Here is a 22,238-nt window from a genome sequence, read left to right as displayed (position 1 = left end):
CTAATATGGGGCACGACTTAATAAATAGCCTAAATTCAATATCATTATACCCACTCCACATCTATGATAAACAGTGATGAGGTTTCCCTTTGTAACATATTGAAAAAGTGCTGGCCAAAGTATTATTTCTTTTTGTTATAAATATTTCAAAGGTTTTTAACTGAAGCTTTCAGGAATACTTTAAATTAAGTGTCACACAGTGCGCCATCTATAGAAATTGAATAGGAACTATTACGCCAACGACGTATAACAGATTTGTTTTGAACATTACGAGGTGATATCGTGCGTGTCTTCACACAAAAAGGTTTTTCTGCCATATTACAGATGGCGCTGTTTAAATCACACGTGTATTAAGCCGGGTATAGACCCTGTATAACCCAATGGATATTACATGCGTGACTCACATGCACACGCATTGATAAGACTAATATTAATACAAATTATTTGACTACCAAAAAAGTTATCTTAATATTTCAGGCATTTATTGTGTGTTTAAAAAGTATTTGAGTAACAAAATTTGCATTGGAGTTACTCACTCTTTAATCCAGGGTCCGGCGGGGATGAGGGTCTTTGGTCCTGGACTCACGTCCACGTGATACAGCAATTAGTATATCATCGCCTTCCCTTCACACAACGCGAACCGTTATCCTGAGGACAAATCATTGGTTTAAGCCTATGCTGGGATTCGAGCCTGCGAGCTCAAAGTTAGAGTCAAGCGTTCTATCAACTGGGCTACCACGGCTCTTCGACTTAACTTATTATGCATCAATGGTTTTAAATCGGGTTGGTTACAACTGGAGAAAATAATTTTGATTCATAGAACACAGATTTGATAGTTTTAGTAGAAGTTGATAGATTTGGTAGATTTAGTAACTTTTGTTTATCCCCTCTCTATTTTTTCTGTGCCCTCCACGGTTCATCATCATCATCATCTCGGGCCTTTACATCTTTATCAGATGTCACCTGTATCTACATTTTAATTCCCGTCAAGTTGCACAGAATATGTACTTACTGAAGTTTCTTCTTAAGGTTGATCAACATCTGGTCCCCGACTTCCACCATGAACGGCATCACCTGTCTTATCTTTCAACTAGTGGACGCTGGGCTCAGGGTCACCCGCATGTTTATATTCGTCTCCTGAGGGATTCAACACCTGTGTTTAAAATTCCGTTGCTCGATTCACACACGTTACACATACTCGATTTATAATAGTTTAATAAAATAAACAATTCATAATTACTTTTTCAACGTTTTGGCCGCGTATCTGCGACTGTGGAGGCGAACGATTGTCACTACGAGTATGTTGTGGATATAACTACCCTCACTTCACTATTATTTGTGTGTGGTTTGAAACTACTTTTTTTTTAAATTTATTTAGCTTTGGCGACAAGGCCATCAGCTTAAAAAGAAACGTTGTTTGAAACTACATTGTAAGTGTGTTTTGTCAATAACTATGGAGCTAGGGTAGCGCCACATGTCACATCATACGACTACTTCTTCTTCTATCGTGTGGGTTGTGAGGTGATTACCAACCTCATTAACCCTGGTGTCAGGGTTACTATTGAGCCGCCAAAGGCCCCTGACATGGCTCATGTAACGACTACATACTTACATCACTAAAGTAACCGGGAATGGCTTAACGTGCCTTCCGAAGCACGGATCATCTTACTTTCGGACAATCAGGTGATCAGCCTGTAATGTCCTAACCAAACTAGGGATCACAAAGTAATTTTTGTGGAATGTCCCCACCGGGATTCGAACCCGGGACCTCCGGATCGTGAGCCCCACGCTCAACCACTGGACCACGGAGGTCGTTATACGACTACTAGCAGTAGCAGTAAATAATGATGAATGATAGTTATCATAGGGTAATTATACCATCAGTTTTGAGTCTCTTCTTATCGTGTGGGTGGAGAGGAGGATGACCAACCTCATCAACCCTGGTGTCAGGATTATTACTGAGCCGTCAAAGGCCCCTGACGCGACTCAAGTAACAACTACGTACATCAGTAAGTAGTAACCGGTGCCAACGGCTACCGGGATCAGTTTTGAGTAAAATGCATATTTTATCTAAGACATCGTCGCTTTGAAAGAAGAAAATAACATACGTACGGTCACGAGCATTAATATGTATACACTTTGGTACCATGTCACATTAACTTTTTTGACAAATTGAACTGTAATTCTCACTAAATGTCAAATATGTTAGTGCGACAGAGTCCTAAAGTGGGTACATTATATTGCTCATGACTGAACTTATTATGTTGTGTATGACGTCATCCAATTTAGTGCCCGATACTGATATTGGTGCTAATTCCTGTAAATACCATCTAATTTTATTTTAAGTTATATCTGTCATTTTCTTATCCGCCGAAAAGGAAAAGGACGGGTAATCGACAAGCATAAAATTTATGGAACACACGTCAATTTTAAGCACAAATCTAAACCAACCGTCTAAAAATTTTACATCAGTCAATAACCCGACACAGTTAAGTAGACAGCACGTCAAACGGATTGCATACCAGCGACGTACCTTTTGATTCGCCCGGGTTATTCATTCATTTACTCATTCTTACTAAAATTAAGAGCTGTGAATCATCCGTCCCTTTCCTTTTCGACGGATATGAAAATGACGGATATAACTTAAAATAAAATTAGGCGGTGTCTGCAGGAATCGGGGCCAATATACTTATAAAAAAAGTCTTTGTAATGTGATTAAGAAAAACTATTCTCAGTATGCTACATTTGACGCTGATTGAGAATCGCGTTATCGTTAACTAAGTAGGTTCACCGTAGTTAATCGTTTTTGTATCGTGGCGTAGATCGAATGGATTGAATTAAGATTATGTTGTTAGAGCTACTTAAATAACTTTTACACATAAAATGTTGATGGTCACGTAACAACTCAATACTTAGTAAAATCATGCTACTTCATCTAGTATAGTAGATATATCACGGCTGTACAGGTTGTGAGAAGCTGTAGTAGTTTTAGACGGATGAGGCGATGGTTATGTAAAACATGACGATTCAAAGTGTAATTATGTTACCTACTAAATAAAGAAATTTTTCAATTTGAATTTTGAATGGTAGATTATTCTCGCAGCATTTTTGTTGTTATTGAATATTTTTTTACCGCTTTTATAATTAAATTATTAATTGAAGTAAATAATAGTTTTATTTAGCTAGACCCTGACTTTTTGATATTTGTTTATCTTATTTACATATGCTTTAAATATATGCAATCTCTTTGTTTAATATTTAATACATTGATGTACAATAAATACTTAATATTACAATAACTATACATATTTTAACTAAGTATATTACAAAATATGATTACAAACGCCATCTTGTTCATTCAGCAAGAACTATGATAACATAAAGCACAAAGTAAGCGAATAAACCAGCATAGAGTTTTCAAGGAAATATTTTATCCAAGAAGTTCCGCATCTGTAACTTAGATGGCGCTTATTTGTTAATAAGTGTAGACTAATACAATTAATAAACTTGCGCCTTTATTAAAAAAATAATGAATCACAGAAATACAAAAGCATCAATGTTGTCCTGGTGAGAAAGAAATATTGTCTCCAATTGATATTTTCTTCAGTTTATTCCCTAATTTTGAACCTCAGCCAATGTCCCCCTTTTAGCCTGAGGTTGAAGGAGGCTGGATCTAGCTGCGCTGGAATCGTGGTCTTGGGTCCTGGAGTCACCTCCATGTGGAGCAGCAGCTGGTATATCATCACCTTCACTTCACACAGCGCGAACCGTGAGCCTGGAATTGGTGTAAACTTTGATCAGTTTCAAACTAAGAGTTCCTTTAAATGACTACGTTGTTAAAATTATGAATGACATTAAAAACAACAGATTATTGCATATTGACAGCATTATTTTTCAAAGTACTCTAAGTCTACAATATTTGTGGTTCAGCCCATTATTTTAGGGATTCCGGGCGCGAGTTTATGAATTCAAATCTTACCAATGCAATTTCTCGGGCCAAGTCCAAATGGAAAGTACGTGAACGGCTTGATGTTATGCTTATTTTCCTCTGAGAATCTCTCAGGGTCGAACTTATCAGGGTTGGGGAAGTACTCTGGGTCACGATGGATAGCCCACATCGGTATCTGGAGACCTTCGCCTTTGCGGAGCTGGAATCATGGCATTTAGCTTTTGAGTGAGGACTCGTGATGGTCAGAAATGCGGGCTTTTAATTTCAATAGTTGTAGGGTCGAATTCTGGCTGCATATTTATTGGACTTATATTATATTCGAGTTTATATTGAATAAATACTAGAACAAAAAGAGAATAGAGATAAATCATAAATGCGATTTCAGGTTAGGTTAGGTTATAGACCACCAAATGGACGAAAACGCTGATGATGATGATCTTTGGTTGAATTGGTATCATAAACATTGACTTACGATGAAATCTTGAGTGGCTTTGTCGTTGGGTTTGCCCATGTTATAGTTCTTGACACACAAACGGTCAGTGGCGACAGCTGGGGGCCACAGCCTTAAGACCTCTGGAAAGATACATATTTAGTTAATGTAATTTGTTAGTATGATATAGGTACTATTTTGAAGTCTTCGGCTTTCCATGGAACAAAATGGAGCACATATAAAGATATTTACATTTGCAAAAGGAACTAAATTTAGAAGAAATCCTCACCATTCTCCATGTCAGGGTTATTATTGAGTCTCCAGAGTCCTCTGACTTGGCTCAACGAAACGAATTCAAGTCAGACTCACCCGAAACCACCATATCCATGTAAGTCATACGCTGTATGTCGTTGTAGTCAAACTTCCCAGCATTCCTGGCCGCTGTCTCCCTAATCTCCTGAGCCAGCCTCTCCTGGACGTCAGGGTTTACAGCCAGCTCGTAAAGCAGGAAGGTCATGGCTGACGAGACTGTCTCAAATCCAGCCACGAAGAACAACACCGCTTGGGCAATAAGATCTGTGTCTGACCACACTGGAAGAACACGGAACATTATTCTTATTCTTAAATATGGTTGGATTAGGCTAGTGGTATTTTTTTTGTAGATTTGTTTGGACTGCAAGGGTTTCCCGGTGCATAGTTTAAGATAACAGTCCGGTGGTGGGCGCGAATCTCGGCTCAGGGTCCAGGGTGTTGTCAAAGAGGATCATGTTTCCGATAGGTATAAGCGCTGCATATTACGTCCTTCCTTGTTTCCTCCGTCCTGTTCTTTGATTTATATGTTCGTTTGACATATAAATCTCTATAGACGTGAGCAGAACCATAAGTTACTAAAAGACAAATTACAGCGGCACTACCACGTAACTAATAACGACTCTCTTAAGGTCGTAAAGCCCAAATATATTTTTAATATCCAATCTCCACCATATAATGGAGATATTTGTGAAATATCTCAGGTGTTAAAAAGGCCATATCGAAGCAATTCATCTAAAGAAGCCATATTGCAATTGACATTTGCACGTATAAAAGTAAGCACGCAATATCAAATAGCAATATTGCTTTTTCAGATGATTTGTTTTTTTTGGATGTGGCCTTTTGAAGCACCCAGTGCCGTGTTTATCAAGCCTACACGTTCACAAGCTACAAGTACGTATAATTACGTTTATCAAAAATAGTAGAGGGATCGTAAAATATACTTGTGAAATAAATATAGATAATTGTAACATGTAATTTACATGTGTAGTTTTGATAAACACATTCTTGTAATAATGAAAATTTTTACGCGAAAAATTGTTGTAATATAGGGCTTGTAAGTATTGATAAACAGACTTGTGAAATAAATATAGATAATTGTAACATGTAATTTACATGTGTAGTTTTGATAAACACATTCTTTTAATAATGAAAATTTTTACGCGAAAAATTGTTGTAATACAGGGCTTGTAAGTATTGATAAACAGGGCACAGGTCTTTCAGTAGTCCATTATGTTGTACAGGCCATAATCCATGAGGCGGATTTTACTTTCCTTCATGGATGTGTCTATAAGCCAATCGAGATGGGTAAAGTATAGGACTTTACCCGCAAAGAAGTTAAGATAATACGAGATATAAAAATAACATTTAGTAGGTAAGTAGTTACATGCCAATTATATAGAGTAAACAGCGTTATCGCAACGATAACATAATGGACATTAATTTATATGTCAGTTTTATCTGCGTTTTTTTGAAGAGGATAAACCTACATTGTTTATCCGTGATCACACAAAGTTGATGATGTTATTACATCAATAGGTATCAAAGTATACATTGGCCCCGATTCCTGCAGACACCGCCTAATTTTATTTTAGGTTATATCCGTCATTTTCGTATCCGTCGAAAAGGAAAGGGACGGATGATTCACAGCTCTTAATTTTAGGAAGAATGAGTAAATTAATGTGTCGGGTTATTGACTGACGTAAAATTTTTAGACGGTTGGTTTAGATTTGTGCTTAAAATTGACGTGTGTTCCATAAATTTTATGCTTGTCGATTACCCGTCCCTTTCCTTTTCGGCGGATAAGAAAAGGACAGATATAACTTAAAATAAAATTAGATGGTATTTACAGGAATTAGCACCATTATTATTATATATTTAAATTTAAAAACTAAAACCTGACTACGGAAAAAACACGTTCTAAAAATGAAACAAGAAAATAGGTATATTTCACTGAAATTCTTCCGAATAGTGATGTTTAGAAGGCAGCCGTGGATTTTCCCGTAGCCGGGTTTTTTTTTTTATATTATTTTTTTAACTGGGTATTTTGGGGTCTCACTTATTAAGATAACGTGCTTCCGATGCGTGTTTATGTATGATTTGGAGATAAAACTTATCCGGAACATGTCTGAGCAGTCAAGTTATCAATTTTATGTAATTATAGATAGATAGATAGATATATAATACGTTTATTTGGGACAACAGTACAAGTAGGTTACAAACATAACAATAACAAACCATTTGAAAGTCAGAAAGAGTAATCTAGTTCGAGTAAATACAAGGAAACCTGCAAGTAAAAGCTAGTAATATGTACATATTTGAAATGTGCAAATCGAGCTCTTCCATTTGATACTCAACATAAGACCATTTGAAAAAAAAAAATCTTTTTTCGTCCTCGGTTAATATCTTCTAGAGGGCGCCACATTGAATTTAGCCTAACGTCACATAGCCTGTAACCACCGGACAATCAAGACGCTTTTAGTGAAACCTCATTTGTTAAATTCTGACAAGTGGTTTAGAAGTTAGGTTGGAACAGACGTGCATACACACATACATATATACATAGCGGTCAAAGACATAACCCTCTCCTTTGCTTCGCTGCAGTCTGGTACTAACTGACTGTATGGATAAGTTTGACGCTACATCTCAGCTGTGCATTTTATGTAAGCAACTTATTGTAAAGAGATATTTGCTAAGTAATGATCATGTTTTTATGACCAAAATTGTAATTTTAGCATCGTGTAGAAGTCCCTTAAGAAAATCTAGCCAAATTAGCTTCTAGCCCAAACACCTCCACCAGCCCGCAATAGAGCTGTGTGTTGGAGCATGCTCTATACTCTCTTTAGTTGACTGAAGCCTGTGCTCAGCTGTGGTACTGGTACGTAAATCATCCAACAAAAACCACCCCCACACACCACGACCACACTCGATGGATCACGTTGGTCTAATAGAAAGCTCGGTTAGGTGTGAGTACTTAGTGCATCTTGCGATGCATTCATTCCATTTTCCTACCCAATTTGGGATATAGTTGTGAGCTTATGTTATGTATGTAAATTTATCTGCGTTACCTCTGTTGATCTCCTTTTTTCCGACAGCAGATTCTTCGACGGTAGCGAAGCCTGCGTCAGGGTCGGCAGACGCCTTCTCATCGTGGGTCAGCTTGCCTGTTTAACATCAGTAGTTTACATTACCATGTCCACTGGGTTAGATGCGTCACGGTCACTTCGAGATTGGGAAAATTGACGCTATTACACCACCTCGAAATCGTGGTTACCATGATTACGCCCCACCAACTCGTTCGAGATCGTTGTTACCATGGTTACGCCCCACCAGCTCGCTCGAGATCGTTGTTACCATGGTTACGCCCCACTAGCTCGTTCGAGATCGTTGTTACCATGGTTACGCCCCACCAGCTCGCTCGAGATCGTGGTTACTATGGTTACGCCCCACCGGTTTGCTATTAGACTACACGATCTGATCGGCAAACCCGTGGCCTTGACGTATCTAGCTCGATGGACAGGTCAATGTCATAACTGCTATACACTTAGGGTGGTATCAATAAACTAATCTCAGCTGAGACTGCCCTCAAGACCATGCTCAAGTTCCTGTTTTCATATAAGAACTGTCACATTGCCATGATCTTGAGGGCAGTCTCAAAGCTGAGATTAGTTTATTAATACTACCCTAAGTTAGAACAAGAGTAATGAAGTACAGAATCAATGTAAGAGCTGGAGGTTCAGTCGAGTTGCAAACGATTGCAATTGTGATTGATATTATCTAGCAAAATCGCAACATGTTATAGATTAATGTTATTCTTCTGTGTCCCTGAAAGTGATAATCTCTATCACTGTGGTTTTTCGTAATCGTTTGCTAATTGGCTAAGACAACTGATTATGAAAATAATACAAAGTATCATCGTTTTATAAAACGGGATGGAAACGCCATCAAAATAACCAGCAGCTCGCTCTGATATTCTTTCAAAGATGGACATGATTAGCCGTATGGTCACAGCCATAGAGGCAGCCAATCAGCTCGAGACACCAAACACTTCAGGACCCCGATACCGACCCCGCCGGCGTGGTCGACGATTTCCCTCCATCAGCGCTTATCACTATCGACCCACTAGGGTCGATTAATTCTTTCTAATATTTTTCCTCTCAGACGACGCCCTGAGCCGAGGTTCGCATCCAACTGGGCACCCTCAGGCCTATTGTTTTAAACGTTGTACCGGGTGAGAGCCTTCAGCGCTCCCCATTTGTCCGGCCAAGTAGTTAATGCCATCTGCGGCAAATCTACAATAAGTCACGTTAAAAAAAAAGTAAGGTCACAATATCAGCTTATCGCCCAAATAGATACACCATCATTTACGTGCGCTTGCGGATACACTTGGGCTAGCAACCTTAGGATAGTAGATAACGATAAAAATAATATTTGGTACAAAACATTACATATAGAATTATCTTTTATCTGACTGTATTTTGTACACTATTTTAACCCAATGATTATTTTTTATAATCTGTCTGATAGCTTTGTAATTTTCGCTTGTCACTATTTAGTCATTTATCAAGGATATTTTATTATGAGCTTCGTCTTTATCAGGTTATTGACCAGATACGGTTGTATGAAGGTCATCGCATCGCAAACACCTACCTATTGTTCGTAAAAAATACATTAAAAATAGGCGAGTAATTTTTAACATTTTTTACGTAGTAGAAATTATTGTGGTAAGTATTATATTTCATAAAGAAAGGTTGAAGGTTGATTTTGAATATTATTATTAACCGTTATTATTAACTCCTGAAGTATCTGCTTCCACTTATTTCATATAAAGCTTCATTAATTTCTAAAGGCAATTAAGGATATTAAGCAAAGATGATTTATTAAAAGAGAAGGTATAACTAATTTAATTAGAGGCGTAATAAAAAAGTTCATTTATTTGAACAGTGTAATTTATTTTGATGGATCTGCTCCAAGTGTTCATAGTAAGCAGGTAGGTCAGCAATGTCAAACTACCTTTGTCCAACATTGGGAAGGGAAGGTACTTCACCTTACATTATTAACTTTTTTCTTATCCCTTCTTTACATTCTACTATGAACGTACATCCTGCCATTTTCAGAGGTCTAATCATTTTTTCAAGAGCCTTAATACACCTGTCAGTATTATTATCATTCATGACTCATGGATTTATGCTTCAAAGACAGTCTTTTGTCAGTCAGAAAATGGTCTATACAAATAAATACCACAGTATGTGAATTTTTTGAACGATGATGATTTTCTTCTTCTACATTTTGCCTGTCCTTTTTGGATAAACTATATGATAATATAATAATTACATTTAACAGAAACTGATTTCTACCGATGTAAGAATTAACCGTACCAGTTCACTTTACATCGCTGCAATTTTGCATCACTTCGCGACAATGATAGTCATCATGAAACACATGTAAGAGTCCTATGATGATGATGAATGGTTGACTTTGAAACTTCTACGATCTGCAAATTATGCTACTAACCAAAAGTGTCTATTTTAAATTTAGGTTGAACTGCTTCTGAATTTTGCAGAGGAAATGCATCCTACTGTTGACGACAGGTCGACATGGCAATCGGGGCATGAGGTGAGCCGCGGAGGGGGGGTTGCCCCGCACACCCGCACAGTCCCCGCGGCGTCTTAGTCTTAGTCTTAGTGTCGCACGATCGATTATAATCTCGCTCACATAATTTATTGAATTAGAAATTAACATTTACACAACAGAAAAACAATAGATTTAAAAGAAATCTAATCTAAATATTTATGGTCAATCAAAATTATAAATATAGCAAGTATATTTTACATATAGCAAGTATATTTTACATATACTTGCTATATTTATAATTTTGATTGACCATAAATATTTAGATTAGATTTCTTTATATCAAAATTATATTTATAATTTTGATTTTGCAAGTATATTTTACATATACTTGCTAAGAAATTATTGAAAACTAAGAATAATATTTTAGAAATAAAATTAACTTTAGATGATTCAGATGAATAAATATTAACTTAAATGAAAACGTGGTATTATTTTATTCACATTTTGTTACATACATAATAAAAATATATCGATATTGAAAACGTCACGTCACTAGAGAATTGCCATGTCGACCTGTCGTCTACATTACCTCCCTCCTGACGATTATAGTATTAAATTCAAACGGATTATATTCGTACGTAAGCGACCGCTAGAGGGAGCTCTTTGAAGCGAATGCATCTTGGCGTAGAATGAACAATTATGAATAAACGATATTTTTGTACGAAGTATCCGGTCCGGGCTGTCATCTTAGGGCGTCTGGTCTCGTTTGTTACTATGACTTACAACAGGTTCAATGTCTTACCTTTCTTAGCTTCCATGAGGAGGTGGATCATGTCTGGTCTGATAATGTTGCGCTTCTCCCGATCCTCCATTGTCTGTGTCACCAGATTCTCAAAGAAGTTGCGTGTTTTTTCCGTAAAAAGCTTTATTTTGAACAACTGTCAATGAAGAATAACATTTGTTAGGTATCATTAGTTTTTCATAAAGAATATATTTGAGCGAATGATACTGGATTGTTTGTAATTATTTGTGAAAAAATTGATTTGAAAAGTTTTAGGAACAGAAATTTTTGTTTAAAAAATAATGGGTGTGCATTATTTTATTAAAATATAGTACGCTCCACGAAAGAAGTCCCACGGCAGCGGCGCTAGCGTCGCAGATTCTGCAGAGAATTTTTATGACTTGTCAATTAGTTCCATTAAAATCTGTGGTCTTCTTTCATAGCGCAGTCTATATTTCAAACATGATATAATGTTTTATGAATTTGTGTGCAATAAAGTGTTTTTATTATTATGATATTATCTTGCAATGTAGTAACATATTATTATACATCAATATTATTCTTCAGTGTGGTCTGTGTCCTTGAAAGTGATAATTAATTCAAATGCTCACTTTTCCCAGCTTAGGCAATGCAACCGACAGCAAGAAGAAGATCAGCTGTGATATCTTGAAGGTTGTAGTCATGAGACCCTGCTTGTAGAACTCGTTGTCCTTGTCTGCGTGGGAGTCTACCTTCAAACCGAACGCACATGTGGCGATGACGTCATTGGCGAAGCGAGTCGTCAGGTCTTTTGCATCTACATCCAGGAATGGATCTGAGAAAAGAAGCGACTGGTGATTTAGAGACACTACTAGACCGGATGGTGATGCTTAAATTAAAAGTAGGATAATTACTAACTTACTGTTATTCTCTTTAATACTCTTCTTAAGATTAAACACCATCTGGTCTCCGACTTCCACCATGAAGGGCAGCATCAACTTCATCTTGGAGCTGGTGAACGCTGGGCTCAAGGTCGACCGCATGTCCTTCCATTCTTGACCTAAAAGCAATTGAGGTCAGTCAATCCAATAAAGACACGCAACGGGAACCGTGTGCTTTCTTGGCAATGAAATCCTCCACAATTAACCTAGGTCCCAATAATTTTGCTTAATTTTTGTAGATGTATTGCAGTTTGTTAACAGGTTTTTACATTATAAATTCAAGTTGGTACCTTTCAAAGAAAAGAGGTTTCTGCCGAATACCGGGTCCTGGTTGGGGTCTACCGTGGTGGTGTGGTCGAGAAAATGTTCGAAGTCTTTAACAGTAACTTTCTTGATTAGCTCTAGATCTCTCAATAACAGCACAGGCTTTAAGAACTCGAATTTGCCCACGAATCTGATGAAGGCAAATATACAATATTATAAAACAAGAGTACAAGAATAGAGTTAACTGATGTATGGAAAGCTTCCAATATAAGGAAAGAATCTCATTCAGAAAAATGTGCTGTGCCCGGTGCTGGTATATCAAACAACTTTGGTCTCTCTTTTTCTTTGTCGCGGTCTAACCACAAGCCGCTGTAAGAGGGTCACTCTGATCTTTGTTTATGTGATTTCTTAGCATTGCTATTCTAACACGATACTGAAAAATTAAAGAAAGTCTGCCTGATAATAGTGCGAAAACTTATGGTAGCCTTATCTACTATGCTACTGTTTAAAGTGATTATGATATTCAGCAGAGAGGTTTGTTATAGATTGCTGCTTTTGGAAATGAATTATACCTACGGGGCATAACGTAGAATCCTTGCCCAGGGATACGGGTGAAGATCTCAATGGTTATAGAGGCGGGGGTGGGCGTCATCTATACGGCAATTCAGGACGGAAGGGGCAAGTCATGGGGACTATAACCTGGAACCTGACAGAGGGCAACAGTCACTGTACAAGATCTTTAACTTTGTGTTCTTGCAAATAAATTATTGATTATGATTATGATTAAGTACTATTCAGAGACGAAGGACAGGAGTCCTAGTACGGCTTTGAAATAGACTACTCTGGGCGCCATCCCACTCGCGTCAGACAGATTACTGCGGAGCGGAAGGCGAGAGGGAAACCACTGCCCTATTTTAACCTAAAAAGTAGCATGGAGAGGAATGCTACAACGACAAGAGCGTAGCTCTGAAATTAGTGATGAATAATGTACATGAATGAATAAACAATAGTACCTGACCTCGCTTGACTTTGGTATACTCATGGTCATAGTCAAAATTATCCAATTGAATTCCATCACACTCCGCGTAGTTCGCGTCATTAATAAAGTACTTACGTTAGGTAGAAGAGCTGTTTTGATACGCGAGGATTTTTTCGTTTTCATAGCAAGTGCTCCTAGAGTGTTATACCAGTCGGATAGATATTAAAATACCTATGGTTTTGTAATTTTGACAATTTTCTTCTATAATTTGCTTGACTATACCCCATGTCTGTTCTTTTTGCATAATCTATATAATAACTATAATTTAACTGAAACCGATTTCTACAGAAGAAAGACTAAATCCTACTGGTTGACTTTAATAAGCTTCTAGTAATTACACTGCATGCCAAAAGTTTCTACTTTGAATTTCGAATCAAATGCTTCTGTTTTTGCAGAGAAAACGCTTCCTACCTCTCTCCCCGATAAGCCGAGTAGCTCTTGTTGATAATGTCAGTGAAGTGTTCTATGCGAAAGATGATCTTCAGCGTAGATGTGAAGAAAGGAGACACGTTGTCAGTGGCGACTCCTTTTCGATCGAAGTAGGAGTACACATGTCGCAAGTATAGCATCAGTGCTACCACCAGCACCACAACCCAGATCAGGAGTAACATGATCTGGAAATATATATATATTTATTTAGTACACAGGACAACACAAAGGTTTGTAGCTCTGAGAGCGATAGTGTGATATAGGCGTCGAAACGAGGTAAAATCTGGATAAGATTGGTGTTGGTTCACCAAACTGTGGAGGGAAGAAACATGTAAGGAAGGCATTTTTTACAATATTTACGCTTAAACCTCGAGCCGAGAGTGAGACATGTTTACCAACCAAATGTATAGCTTCGAAAACTCCAATATTCAGATGTTTTGGTGACACTGCTACAAGCTGCTCTAATCTCGTTGTTCACCTTTAAACCGTACAAGGAATAGAAGGACAATTGAATACTTACGTCTGTGAACGCTATAGAGTGTAAGATACCAAGTCGATGTAGCATTTACTTTTATAATAAATTCAAAATGATAAATACTTGTGCAATATTTATTAATATACAAGTTATCTCATCGAAAACAATGTGAAATAAAGATAGAAGTTGAAACAAAAGATTAGGGAAATGGCTTTTTTTTCTTGATTTGAATTATCTTTCAGCTGAGTAATAACGGATTATGATTGTATATGTATAATTTGATATGAGTTATCTTTCTCCAAGGTCTAGTTTACGTTACACTGGCATAGTTTTATAACTCACCTTGTTTTTACGTCAGCTTACTCAAAATAAACACAAACACGATGTATTATGTAACAAATTGTAACACTTATTAATATTCTGTTATGTAATCATGTTATTCAAGCGATACATGATATGAAAACTTTTAAAACTGGGTAATCAACTGATAAATTCTCACAAAATAAAAACTTTGTTCAAAGTCAACAGCGCTGCTTCGTGTCAAGTCTTGTTCAGAACTAACTTAGTGATCGCTAACAGGCGCAGTTCATTGCTGCAGGATAGCTGCATTAGGTGCATCATAATATGTAGGTCCATTGGAGTATTGATACATTTTTAATTGTATTTTTTTTTATAAGTAATAATGTTGTATCTGAGTTCGTCATATCTGTCGCCTCAATACTGATTGGTCAAAGCGTCAAAATGGCGGGACCAATTACTTATGTTGAAATTGCACTATTGTTAGTTAAACTACCTATCCGCTACTATTTGATACCTCTAAAAAATCTAGTACCTTTCTCATTCAAAAGATATACACGGTATAAAAGTGACGTAACGAATACTTCTATCATTTACGTCACTATAATAAGTTTTAAACAATATTTAGACAATGAATACAAAAAAGGTAAATGAGGTATAAATAAAAATATGTTTTTATTATTTAATATAATAATTATTGACAATTACACATTAATAATTAAATAAATTATTAAAATCATTCTTAAACTAGATTATTCAACTTTTACACAAAATTTACATATATGACATTCATCTCCTACGAATAGAAAGCTAGTGATCTTTTTGTTCGGAAAACATTAACATTATATTTGTTTATGTAAGTAAATAATATTTATTATCATTATGTCCTCTAACATGATGGACTAATGTTATGGGCGATAGGCTGATCCCTTATCACCATAAGGTTCATCATATCCATCTTTGGAATTCGTATCAACAGTGGCTGCAAGTTGTCTTTGATTACTTGTGGCTCTGCCCACCCCATTAGGGATTACGGGCGTGAGTTTATGTATGTATGTATGTATGTATCATTATCTCATTACATTTGATATGTTGAGTAGGTACTGCTGGCAGAATGTAGAGAAGAAAACTACTCTGAAGAATAGGGAAAAGATTTAAAAAAAAAATTCGTTGTACTTGCAGATTACGGTCGAAACTTCAGGATTCTATGTCATAATGATTATTTGGCCAATGAAAAGGAAAGTTCTCTGACGCCAAGGTCAATATATTCGTCTTAATGTTATATTTTACTCTTCTCTCCACTTATTTCTGTTACTGCCTAACTTTAAATCTCAGCCAGTGTCCACCCTTCATCCTAAGGTTGAATGTCTCCGGATCCAGTTGCACAGGGATGCGAGTCTTGGGTCCTGGAACCACCTCCATGTGACGCAGCAGCTGGTATACCAACACTTTCACTTTACACAGGGCGAAGCGTGAGCCTGAGGTAAATCAATAAGGACAATTTTTTTTTTTACAAATAATACACTGTTATGCAAAAAAAGTATTCTGCAAATGAGATCTTTTTTATGTGGCGCAATGCATCCTGTTTTAATAAGGAACTTATTAGTACATTCTAGGCTTTTTACTTGATTATCACTTCAAAAGTCTTAAATTACTTTTTAAATAAGATTTAAAATAAGCCATACCGATGCAATTTCTTGGACCGAGTCCAAAGGGCATGTAAGTGAACGGCTTGATTTTGTGCTTGTTTTCCTCTGAGAATCTCTCAGGGTCGAACTTCTCAGGGTCGGGGAAGTACTGTGGGTCACGTTGGATTGACCATACTGGGATCATCAGACCCTCGCCCTTGTGGATCTGGATAAAAAGGAACACAATTAGCTGTCAAAAGTTGTAGATTAGTTCAGAAACAACCCTACATTTGGAGGCGTATAAGAGTACTTACAATATAATCTTCTGTAGCCTTGTCATTAGGTTTGCCCAAGTTGCAGTCCTTGGTGCAGATGCGGTCCATCATAACAGCTGGAGTCCATAATCTTAGATTTTCTGTAATAAAATAGTAATCGAAGGGTTGATAGAGGAAGATTTAGATGCACATTAAACACACGACACATTCAGAAATGATGAAATGAAAGTAAACTGTGACAAGTATTTTGATTGATAGAATAAGTACAATACTTGCTGTGCTGTTCATAGGCGAGGGTATATGTGGGTGTATTTATTTACTGTGGTACCAAGTCCACGTATGAGTTTTGTCCTAACAAGTAATAATACCATAATCAAAAAAGCAATGCATACCTAACGTGCCTGTTTTTTTCTGACTTGGTTTGTCTCAGATGACACTAACTACTTAGCGAAAGGTGTTACACGTAAGAGCTGGATGAAATTAAGAATGATTGTTCAATCATTATTGAAGTGGTAATGATAATAGTAATAAATAGATCGGCATAAGAAGACATGCAACGACCATCAATGTCCATGAAATTAAACACACATTTAAATAATGATAAATATAACTATAGTATAAAAGTGTACGAATGTCTCAATAAAATATATGGAGAATGAGAGAGAATCATGTTGAGGTTGAATTATTTTACCTGAAACCACCATATCCATATACGTCATACGCTGAATATCATTATAGTCCAATTTTCCTTCATTCTTCGAATCAAAGTCTTTGATCTCTTGCACTAGTTTATCCTGCACATCAGGGTTGACTGCCAGCTCGTACAGAAGGAAGGTTATAGCAGATGCTGCTGTCTCGAAGCCACCGATGAAGAACAATATAGCTTGGGCTACTAAGTCCGTATCTGACCACACTAGAAATAAAATTATAAGTGTAAACGTTACATGTATGCCCCCTTATTTTTTAATTTTCAGTTTTTTATTACTTGATATAATATCCGCTATAATAAATTTCAACCAAGTTTCAAATATGGTTCAAAAGATACAGCTTTTTAAAGGTTGGACTTTCAGACGCAAAAACAATTTAAGCTGACTCTGTTCAGAACCCGAAAAGTAATTTAAATCCATTGTTTGTTGTCAAATAAATATTTCGATCATATAAAAAAAAGAAAAAAAAAAATATTTTTTATATGATCGAAATATTTAATTTTCCCACTCAAGATATTTTTAATTTAAATTTATATAAAAAACTACAAAGGAAAAAAATACATCAAAATCGGATCTGTCCCCGGCAAGTTAGAAGTGAAACCATTCCTTGGCTCCATTAGTAGTTTTGAAGCATATTTGGTACCAAGTTACTAAAATGTAAATATAAATGACAGATAAACTAGGAGAGACAACAATATCGATAATTTTCCACTATCTAATTTCAACAACATGCATACGTAAAGTTGTAAAAAGCCAATATTATTGTTTGATGACACTCAAAGTGCTACTCAAATGGCAATGTATATCCATTACAATATTATCAACACGCTATCATAAAGTTTAATCTTTTGTATAAGTAACTAGAAAACGGAAAATATTTCATTTATGAGTATTTCAACCAAGGGCAATATTTGTATCAAACAAAAGTATTTCGTCGCTAATAGAAAGGCCCGCAAGAGTATGTATAGCAAGTTTGTGATTGTGTTACCTTTATTTACCTCCTTCTTGCCGACGGAAGACTCCTCGACTGTAGCAAAGCCTGCATCAGGGTCGGCAGCGGCTTTGTCTTCGTGGGTCAATTTTCCTGTTAAGCATCAAATTATGTTATCTAACGTTTAGCTCTACATCATCATCATTTGAGTCATCAATAGTTTTTTTACTAGCTTCCATGTGTCACCTTTCTTAGCTTCCATGAGCAGGTGGATCATGTCTGGTCTCAGTATATTTCGTGTCTCCCTATCTTCCATCGTCTGTAGCACCAGATTTTTGAAGAAGCTGCTTGTTTGCTCCGAGAATAGCTTTATGTTAAGTCTCTGTTAAGAAGGAAGAAATATTTCTAGTGTATTTGGTTATTACCAATAAATACCATCAAAAGTATCAAATATATTAATAGTAATAAATATATTAGAAAGGAATTTATGTTAATAGTTTTTATCTTTTGATACAAATGCACTTGACGCTTATTGATCACCAAAGAATTATTATTAAATATTATGCACGCAACTGCCAAGTGCTGATGACACGGTTCGCACGTTATATAAAGATATCAGATTACAGCGACAAATTCACTACTTTCCTTGCTTTTTGACCTTTATCTAGAAAAATATGAATAATGTTCACACCCTCACCTTCACTATCCAAGGGAATGCAGAACCCAAAAAAAACAAGAGCAGCTGCTTGAACTTGAAGGTCGCGGCGATGAGGCCCTGCTTGTAGAAATTGTTATCAGGTTCCGAGAGCGAGTCCACCTTCAGACCAAATGTACATGTGGCGATGACGTCGTTGGCATAGCGGGTACACAGGTCCTTTGTATCCAGGTCCAGATACGGCGCTAGATGAAAAAAGAAACAAACGTGTACATAGTTTTAGTGGTAGAATCAGAAGAGGGTGGTCTACGAGAATATACCTATCGCGATCTATTTCAGGATGTTTTGAAGAAAGGCCATTTCACAAGTACTCTAAATCAGCAAGCTTGCATGAAGATTTTTATGAAAGTGGAAGAAGTGTAATCAAGGGGCGTGTCAGTACCGTAGTAAGTGCAATTTCGTGATCTCTGCCTATCCCAATGAGAAATAGGCGCGATCTCAAATAAGTAATATGTACAAAATTGATGTAACAGTAGCTAAACTAGGTGTACCATCACTTTTCAGAAACAAAAAACCCTACCTAAAGGTATATCTACATTTCATAGGTCCAAATAAAAAAATTGTAAATAAACGAGTCTACATTATAATTATTGCCTGTTTTGTTCGTTGTTCAACTTACTGTTAAATAAAGCAGCTACTTACTATTACTCTTTTTAATACTATCTTTAAGAGTATGCACCAGCTGGTCTCCGACTTCCGCCATGAAGGGCAGCATCAGCTTCATCTTGGAGCTGGTGAACGCTGGACTCAAAGTCGATCGCATATCCTTCCATTCTTGACCTGAGGAGAAATATTTCTTTATTTTTTCCTAGTCAAACTATTGAGGATCTATAAAGAAGGGGTCAGGAGTTTTAATTTTGTTTTAGTTTGTTGAGATAATTTTGAGTTCCTACCTCTTAATGAGAAGAGATTCCTTCCAAACAGCGGGTCGTTGTCGCTGTCGATGAAGACGCGGTGATCTAAGAAGTGCTCGAAGTCCTTAATGGATATTTTTTTGATCAGCTCTATGTCTCGCACTACTAGCAAAGGCCTAATGAACTCGAATCTGCCAACGAACCTGCGCAGAAAGACCATACATTTGTTAATCCATAGCATCACCTCAATCTTCATTTTCGTCTTATTCCGTTGGCTTTCAATATCATAATAATCGGGTTTTACAAATTCTGATAAACAGAAAACAAAAAATCTTAATAATCGCAGTTACATTATATATTAACATTGTTATAATATCTTGGTACCTTTCCTCTGGAAATCTTTTATACGTTTTACTGATACTTTCAGCAGTATGCTCCATGTGCAGTACGACTTTGAACATGTCACCAAAGAAGGGCATGACGAGTTCATTCTTGACTCCTCGTTTGTGGAAGAATGAGTACAATTGGCGGAAGTACAGCGCCAGTGCCACAAGTAGCACCACGCTCCATATCAGGAACAGCATGATCTGGAAGATGATAAGCTAAAACATGACAGTCACAAAAAATAAAGATAACTATTTATTATAAGATTCATCATCATCAATTTAAGAGCCACGCTCTTGTCGGTGTAGCATTTTCCATTCCAGTCTATCAAAGGCCAATTCCTTGACTTCCCTATAAGACACGACGTTAACCTTTTCTTTAATCTGTTCCATGTAAGCTCTTCTTGGTCTTCCCCTTCCTCTCTTTCCTTCTAGCTTTCCTTCTATGAATTATTGATTATAAGATTAATGATTACCTAAATGATAAAAATGTCTGGTATTAAATGTGTTTCTCTAGTTATTAAATAACACTTGTATACCCTCATTGTTTTAAAAGATGTGTTGCTTTTGCAGTTTCTTGTTATTTCTTCTCCTCAGACGTAACATCTTGCGAACTGACGTAAATTTAAAAATTTACCATTCGTAATTTGAAATACCTTCAACAAATTTATCCATGATAATATATATATATATATCCATGATATCATATAATTGGCTCCCCTGCATCGTATGTATTTTTATATGTATATATTGTTTAAAGTAGCTGTTGGTTTTCCGAAAATAAATAAATAAATAATTAAATACGTTGAATAAATGATTCTGATTCCTGATTTCGCAAATTAAAACACATTATGCTGGGTTCTAACCACGTTAAAATATGGATCTATCGAAAATTTAGGATGTACTCCACTCCAATTTCTAAGTCAATGTATTAAGTATCTTAAATAAAAAAGTAAAATAGTTCAATTTTACTTTAATAATTCGTATGAGCTTGTTTTGCATTGAGTAAGATAAAAATGAAATTTTGAATTCAGATTTAACTGCAACTATCATCTATAACTGTACCTAAAATGCACAATAAAAATCTTTATCTTTTTATCTTTGATTACTTTTTTTGAAGATCTTTTTTAACTTGATTTTTTTATTATAAGAATCGGACCGTTTGTAAAACTAGATCCACCAAGTAGAACATTATAACAAAAATACACAAACAGGCGTTTAATGTTTCCAAATACAAAAAAAATGTAAATATATTTACTTACTGCGTATAACAACCAGCTGATCAAAGCAGTAAAAAAAATTAAGTAGCTATAAAATATTTAATCACAGTAAAATATTTGACCACAACCGTCCATAAGTATAGACGTCAAAGGACTGACCCAAGAGACAACGGTGTATCTAATATAAATAAATAATATAATTATGAATAATTTAGGCAGACGTTTTGTACTCGTTAACCGTATCAGTGTTAAGTACTCACTTATTGTTTATATACGGTTGATATCTCCACTTGTTTTATGAGGGTCAGTCTGAGTGGGCATACGTGAACAATTTAAAAGTTATACTTCTTCTTATCGTAAGGGTTGTGAGGTGGAATACCAACCTCATCAATCATCCTGGTGTCAGGGTTATTACTGAGCCGCCAAAGGCCCCAGACATGGCTCATGTAACGACTACATACTTACATTAGTAAGTAGTAACCGAGACCAACGGCTTAACGTGCCTTCCGAAGCACGGACCATCTTACTTTCGGACAACGAAGTGATCAGTCTGTAATGTCCTAGCCAAACTAGGGATCACAAAGTGATTTTTGTGACATGTCCCCACAGGGATTCCAACCCGGGTCCTCCGGATCGTGAGCCCAACGCTCAAACCACTGGACCACGGAGGCCGTCCAAATGATATTACTGGCACAGTCGTTGTGTCATAGGAATGTTCCACCACATCTCTTATGGTATTTCTCCCTCTTTACTGATTAACAAAATATCGACGTCAGGTCAGCGCCTTCCTAATTTAAATAGCAAACATATCAACACTTCAGAAATTATCAAAATTGACGCCTACGTTAATTTCAATAGCAAGTATCTTTGTAATGATAACGACTACACAGGAGTGTTATTTAATTTTTGAAACCCAGTAAAATGTAGAAGTTTTTAATGTAATGGTACAGTTTACTGTCATTATATTGTTTATTTTTTTTATTTCTGTAATGTAAGTTTGTAAATGTGGCGTCCAATATGGAAATAAATATTTTCTTTCTTTCTTTCTTTCATTCATA

The 22,238-nt window shown here is 36.4% G+C and overlaps 1 protein-coding gene and 1 long non-coding RNA gene across 2 annotated transcripts; both read right to left on the bottom strand.

Annotated features, from left to right (window-relative positions):
- Positions 1 to 543: 543 nt before the first annotated feature.
- Positions 544 to 1,309, bottom strand: LOC126369304 (uncharacterized). The gene is made up of 3 exons (XR_007566683.1): positions 1,241 to 1,309; positions 1,013 to 1,137; positions 544 to 648 (listed from the first exon to the last, which is right to left on the bottom strand). It is a non-coding gene; the product is annotated as an uncharacterized LOC126369304 (long non-coding RNA).
- Positions 1,310 to 3,502: 2,193 nt separating this feature from the next.
- LOC126369166 (uncharacterized) lies at positions 3,503 to 21,346 on the bottom strand. The gene is made up of 21 exons (XM_050013461.1): positions 21,223 to 21,346; positions 19,962 to 20,164; positions 19,617 to 19,780; positions 19,366 to 19,503; positions 18,706 to 18,908; positions 18,255 to 18,390; positions 18,066 to 18,161; positions 17,062 to 17,283; positions 16,410 to 16,510; positions 16,153 to 16,321; positions 15,782 to 15,945; positions 13,678 to 13,880; positions 12,254 to 12,417; positions 11,945 to 12,082; positions 11,655 to 11,857; positions 11,065 to 11,200; positions 7,757 to 7,852; positions 4,749 to 4,970; positions 4,422 to 4,522; positions 3,980 to 4,148; positions 3,503 to 3,775 (listed from the first exon to the last, which is right to left on the bottom strand). The coding sequence occupies exons 2-21, from the start codon at positions 20,159 to 20,161 to the stop codon at positions 3,609 to 3,611; spliced, it is 3,192 nt and encodes a 1,063-aa protein (XP_049869418.1). The 5' UTR covers positions 20,162 to 20,164; positions 21,223 to 21,346; the 3' UTR covers positions 3,503 to 3,608.
- Positions 21,347 to 22,238: the final 892 nt, after the last annotated feature.

Source organism: Pectinophora gossypiella, chromosome 8, assembly GCF_024362695.1.
Source record: "Pectinophora gossypiella chromosome 8, ilPecGoss1.1, whole genome shotgun sequence".
NCBI classification, from domain to species: domain Eukaryota; kingdom Metazoa; phylum Arthropoda; class Insecta; order Lepidoptera; family Gelechiidae; genus Pectinophora; species Pectinophora gossypiella.
The sequence above is the reverse complement of the archived record's forward strand: the minus strand, read 5'-3'. Positions and strand labels throughout refer to the sequence as shown.

Bases quoted from the DNA above. Each gene is read 5' to 3' on its own strand.
- LOC126369166 (XM_050013461.1), bottom strand. From the start codon at position 20,161: ATGCTGTTCCTGATATGGAGCGTGGTGCTACTTGTGGCACTGGCGCTG. The intron at 15,946-16,152 runs GTATGGCTTATT...GATTTACCTCAG, and splicing joins CGGTCCAAGAAATTGCATCG to GCTCACGCTTCGCCCTGTGT. The intron at 12,083-12,253 runs GTACCAACTTGA...AATTGCTTTTAG, and splicing joins AAACCTCTTTTCTTTGAAAG to GTCAAGAATGGAAGGACATG.